At 36.9% G+C, this 6,362-nt stretch overlaps 1 protein-coding gene across 1 annotated transcript in view; it reads right to left on the bottom strand.

Moving 5' to 3' along the window:
• Positions 1 to 223: 223 nt before the first annotated feature.
• The window catches only part of APOB (apolipoprotein B), a 48,452-nt gene continuing 42,313 nt past the window's right edge, over positions 224 to 6,362 (bottom strand). The window contains 4 exon segments of the mRNA XM_037893988.2: positions 224 to 1,520; positions 1,523 to 3,163; positions 4,663 to 4,849; positions 5,657 to 5,771. Of these exon segments, the coding sequence (XP_037749916.2) occupies positions 1,338 to 1,520; positions 1,523 to 3,163; positions 4,663 to 4,849; positions 5,657 to 5,771 (2,126 nt within the window). The 3' untranslated portion in view covers positions 224 to 1,337.

Genomic DNA, 6,362 nt, shown 5'->3' with positions numbered 1-6,362 from the left:
GGTATAATTATTAATAGTATCTGATAATGGCATAGCTCACAATTACACCATGGAATGAACCCTGCCTCCAAAAGCATCCTGATCATGGTGGTGTAGAGGCACATGAGAAACGTGTGCTACACAAAGCCTCATATAAAAGCACCCCTTTCCCGTGAATAAACATAGAAAAAAAACGCGGGGTGAACTAACTACACCAAAATAAATATACTCACAAAATTTCTAGTGACATTTTAAAAGAGTTTATTTTGAAAGAGGCAACAAAGAGTAAAAAGCCCATTATTTCAGTTTTTTCTGGGCCTTTTTGCAAGGAGTATCTACAGAGCATTCTAACAGTTGTATATAAACCTGAAAAAAAATATGTCCACACCTTCTCTCAGAGATGGAAATATTTTTGAGTGAAGACTCCAGCATTTGAGTTGAAATTTCATATTTTGGTGTTTCTTTCATATGACACCTGACCCAAAGGCCATGGGAGACAATAGTAAAACTCCCTCTGACTCCTTTGGTGATCAATGCTGGCAGTAAAACTTGTGAATAATAAAATAGTCACACAATGTGATGAAAAACCTAAAATTTTTCAGTACAAAAAAAATCAGAAAAATCCCTAAATTTCTGGGTCACTACATTAGCCCAGAACAATAATTTATTTTTTCCTGAAATTTATGGTCTGTTTTTCTAAATAATACTGCTAGATACACGTTTTGTTTATTATTTGTTTTTAACAAAGCATTATATATTTATTAATTTTTATAATTTAGTTGAGGAAACTATCTGACTTTTTTTTTTTTTTACAATGGGAGGAATTTTTCCTTCTTGATTTTAATCCCAGAATTTATTTACTTTCTTCTTTGGTTTGTTTGCAGTGCACATATTCATCTCCTTTTCTTTTTTTTCCAGAGATAACTATGGGGGTAATTTTGTGGTTAATTTCTATACTTTGAAATAATTGCATTTGAATTTCCAAGTTGTTCTTTAACAGGCTCACAAATCTGACCTTTATCTGAAACCCTAGCTTTCGAGACTATTTACAAAATTTACTGTATAGTATTGACTTGGTCCAACACACAGTGAAGTCAATGTAAAGGCTTCCATTGTTCCTAATGGATCAGGCTCATGGCCCAAGTAAAACTGGTTATAATGAATAACACCAAAATATAATAAAGAATTCATTTATTGGCTTTTGAAGCACATTAAAATAACCTGCTGTAGATTATTCAGTTTCATTTACAAGTACAAACTCAGACAGTATCTTCCCAAAGTTCCAGTATGTTGATTGCTGTCATCTTTTAAATACAGTGTGACACAAACTTGTGATTTTTTCTCTTCTACATGTCCATTCAGGCTTTTATGTGCTGCTGTATATTTTCCATAATCTGCTGAGTATTCAGTTGCTCATCAGCAAGCTGCTGGTCAATAAATGTTTGCAATTCTATCCATGTCTTGGAGTCTTGGTCCATGCCTTTCTGGATCAACATGCGTGTTATTTCCAATTTTTTTCTGAGTGCCTCCTCAATTTTGGGGGCATTTGATAAACTGATTGCCAGTCAAATGGTTTAGGCACATCTATTCTAAGCTCTCCTTGACGAACAGCTATGTATGGCCTTATGCTATCAGTTGTCATTTTCTCAAGATGATGGAGAAGTTCTGTGATGTACTGGAGGAACGTAGAGTACTTTTCTATAGTCAGATCAATTAATTTTTGTGTCGCACTAATTAGCCTTTCATAGGCTTCGCTGAGTTGGTCATAGGCATCTTGTATTTTCACTTTGACTAGTTTGTTATATTCAGCAGAACTCCTTTTGGCAGTTTCAGACCAATATCGGATCTTTTCCTGAGCAGCAGAAGAGAGCTCAGTGACTTTCTGTTTTCCTTTTCCATCAGCATCAGTAACCAGATCATAATACCTCTGGCCATGGTTTTCCCCAAATTCTCGTACTTGATCAGTCAGACGTGAAACCAAGTCAGCAGTATCTCCAATGTATTTGGCATGCCAGTCCACTAGAGCATCCATTAGATTCTTTAACCAATCTAGCACCTTGTCTTCCACTTCATAGTATTTGACTGACCACCCAACTAAACTTGGATCAAAATATTCTTCCCGCAGTGCTTTTACATATAGAAGAATCTGATGTAGCTTCTCTGAAATCTCTTGAAATGTCTTCTGGCTACAGTCTTTTAACAGAGAAAGCTGTGTTTTAATATTCTCTGTTAAGGATCTCAATTTTTCTGCATAGTCTGAGTTGATGGTATCACTGTACATCTGTTGTGCTTGAACTTTAATCTCTTCAAAGTTTTTTGATTGTAAGTTTCTAATAATTTCTTCTACGTTTTGGAAAACTTGCTGCACTAATTGTTTCAGTTGCCTAAGCTTTTCTGCAAAGTCAGCCTCCTGAAGAGTAGCAAATATCTGTCTGGCTTTGTTCTGCAAATGTTTTAGCATTTCTTTAATTTGATCAAGCACTTCACTGCCTTTGAGAATTCTGTCAGATGCAGGAACTTTAACTTCCGTCTCATTGACAAATACAATCAAAACGTTGAAATACTCCTGCATTTTTGAAATGCATAGATCAGTAGCTTTTGCTGCCTCCTCTGTAGCCATTACATAGAGTTCTTCACCAGTGTACTTCTCAGCCAGTCCAGGGACCCGGAATTTTGTGATCTTCAGGAATTCGATGGTTGAGTCAATCAGGTGCTTTATCCTCTTGTGGTATTCCCTTATTACCTCCATTGTAGCATCAAAAATCTTTGCTCTTATTTGCTGGTAGTCAATCTGGTCTGCTTGATCTGCTGCTTCTTGATATAACTGTTTAGCTTTGACTGTCATCTCTTGGTATTTCCCAGTGGCCTGGTAGGCAGCTCTTCTGAGGTGAAGATCCATTTCATCTATTTTTCCTGTGGCTAATTGGTATGCTCTTTCAGCCTTGTTTTGCATGATGTTCTTCAGCTTTAGGGTGGCAGCACTGATTCCCATCCCTGTATGCTCATGGTGGTACTTGTTAATACCGTTATAGAGAGCCTCCGTCATTGTAGGTACCTTTTCTTTTAGACTGCTCAGCATGTCTGTAGCAGCAGCATCGTTCCAGTTAGTTTTGATCTGAATCAGGTCAGGTTTCTTGAATGATATCTCACTTTTTAATATGTCAATTTCATTCTGAGAGGCAGGCTGAAAATCCAAAATGGTATAAGTGAAAAAATAGATTCCAATTCAAACAAATAAAATATTATTACATGCTACTTCTGTTCTAAAAACATGACCCTAAATTATAGAGAGATTTTAGATAGGCATTTTCTTATCTTGCATTCAATTCATTTTAATATAAACTCAGTTTTGTCTATCATGTGTCTGCATGTCTTTAAATGCTGTATTGGATTAAATTCTGTCCTTACACCTAAAAATAGTGGAATAAGAAAGTAAATCAGGTCAGAATTTGGTCTTATTATTTTTTATAACATCTTTCTGATTCCTTTGTATTACCTGTTAATTGTATCAAAGCAAGATGCAAGAATTACTTGGAAAGGTGTCAGTTCTGCTCATTCACTAAGCATGTCATACTAGTGTTAAGATTCTATTTAATTATTTTACATGATGAATTGAAAGAGATCCACTATCCTACTACAAAAGCATTACAAGTTTGTGATCCTCCAGTGCTTTAAATCAACAATACTACTAGCATAAATGTTACTCAGTATGATTAAGGGTTGCTAAATCAGACCCTAAGAAAGTAAATGCCTTTCCCTGATTTCAATTTTACACAAGTTAAATTGTGAGTTTTATGTGATATCTAAATTAACATATCACAATCCTGGAATATTAAGTCTCTAATTTTGAAGTTATTGTGCTAGACTTTCAGGAATGGCATTTTTTATTGCCAAACCCAATAAGTGGCTTTTAGCTCTGTGCCTCACAATATACCTGAGATGTGTTAACGATTCCACACAAGATCCTTGACAGGGAGCTAGAACTTAGGCTCAGTATCTCATTACCATCACTTCTAGGTTGCTGTTTCTAGTTTGGGCATTTCTACAGTAATTACAAGTGCAGCAGAACCTCAATTTTATGAACACCGATCTTACATATGACCAGTTATGCAATCCATTTTCCCCAACAGAAGAAAAATCACATAACAAGAGATGTCAATGAAGAACAAATCAACATCCCTTCACATTCCCACACCTTCAATGCATTGGAAATTGCTTTGCAGTGATTTGAAGGACAAAGAGGAAGTAGTGCAGTGCATTATAGAGCAACATATGCACCATACCTGCTGTACCGACTCAATCCTCAGTTAGTTCATGAAATAATCTGATGGTTGTACAGTGGTTTATACCCAATTAGTCTGATGCCCTCTGTCCACTGCCTAATGGATGCATATTTGTGATCTCAAGGCTCTGCCAAGGCTAAATAGGTAGGGCGCTTGAACGATTTTCTTACCTCTAAAAGTGTTTACAGAGATATTACTTCCAGACTGGGGTTAAGTCATATTGATGAGATTGGATGGAGTAAAGGAAGCTCACATTGCAGGGTTTATGGTATCTTTTCTTGGACAGAGGTCAGTTTTCAAAACTATCATCCTAACTCCTTTAGTAAGCATTACAGTCACTTTAAAAGGTAAAATCCCAAGCCCCATTGTGTCTTTTTGCTTCATTTCAAGCCTTGCCTACCTGTTGAGTTTGGTAGTAAATTTTCCCCCGGAGAATATCTGTGTCCATCTCAACACGAAAACCCAGGGTGCCCGCAGAAGGTGAAGATACTGATGAGGAGATCCTGTGGCTATCTCCCCAATAACGCATCTGAACATCGGTAAAAGTTGGGCTGCTGATATTTAGTGATACAGTCTGGGCCAAGACTCTGATATAACCAAGAACAAACAGTGTTTAAGAAACAAGTGAATGCTAAGTTACAGGGCAGCTCCTAAAGAAATACATATTGCAGTATGTTTTCTTACAGTATCTCTCGTGATTAATACAAGTATAAACAAAGCCAAAGCAAGCAAAAGAAAACTAAGAGTTTTACTATCAACATTTTATCTTGGGACTCTGACTAACACATATGCAAATTCAGGGTCATATCCTACACTGTTTTCTCAGGAAAAACTCCATACTGAGGTTGGTCAGGAGTTTTGCTTGAATTAGGACTGCAAAATAGGCCCTTAATGTTGTTAGCTGATTCTTACGGCTTATAAAGTCAGATTTTTACAACTAGTCTACTTCTTTTTCCATCTGTGTACTGCAGGCACAAATAAGTGTAGGTAAAAATTTTGTGCCCACAGTTATTGTTACTTGCGGTCACTGTTACTAAGCAGATGAAATCAGGTAGTTGAACACCCAGGTCACTGTAATTCTGAACATAAATAATTGTGGGTGAAAAATTAGGTTTCCAATGACTTGTGCTCACAGAAACAGAGCCTCAGTGGAGGCTGTGCTGAAAAGCAGGATCTCTGATTATAGGAAAACCTTAGTTACATCTCACCAGCTATGTGAAATGGCAGGCTATTCAGAACAGTCAGATGCAAAAAGAGTGTTTTCCAGATTCCCAGTTATCTAATGGGAGTGGAGTGGTGAGGGGTAGCCCAGGGAGCAAAGGGAGGACACTTATTCTTTATAATTACCACAAAGCGCTTTGTAGGAAACCATGTCACCATGAACAAATCTTTACCTAAATCCTTGCATGGTCAGATCTTCCTTGTACTCCACACTCATGTCACGATGTGAAAAGCTGCCTGTTGCCTTTGTCACAAACACACCACCTTCATATCTGTTAGTTGCTACAGCTGCAAAAGAGAGATTTCGCATTGTCTGAATTTCTGGAATCACTGCAGAAACCACATCACATGGTATCCTGTATTTCAGCTGGATACATAACTGTGGTTCCACAGTCACACACCACTGTGTGGTAAGAAGTTAGATGCCCACAATACAAAATACAAAAGGATATGCATGTATCTGTTTTGTCCCAGACATTTTAAAATGCAAGATATGTACTGTAGCTAGAAAAGTAGGGAAAAATAGGGAAATAAAAATTGGGAAGTTTATAATTCCTTCTTCATGTCTTTTATTGTAATTTGGATATAAAAGGCCCTTTTGCTTTGCTTTTTGCCCTTGATACAGAATATAAATTGAGTTTTCTCTTCTACAGCATGTCATGTTAAATTTACCTCATGTTTTTACTATAACTTTGAAGTTTGGTAGCGCTCAGAAAAGTGGCTCTAAAAATGTTTTTGTGGCATTCCGAGTGTGTGTTTCAATAATTTTTAAATCAAATGTGCTCAGTTTCCAAGCAAAAAGATGGGTATTTTTTTAACGGCCAGCCTTACAAACTGAGCTTGGGATCAGTCAAGCTGGATTCTGCATTACTACCAGTG

The sequence above is a fragment of the Chelonia mydas genome, chromosome 3, assembly GCF_015237465.2.
Source record: "Chelonia mydas isolate rCheMyd1 chromosome 3, rCheMyd1.pri.v2, whole genome shotgun sequence".
Taxonomy (NCBI): Eukaryota; Metazoa; Chordata; order Testudines; family Cheloniidae; genus Chelonia; species Chelonia mydas.
The sequence above is the reverse complement of the archived record's forward strand: the minus strand, read 5'-3'. Positions and strand labels throughout refer to the sequence as shown.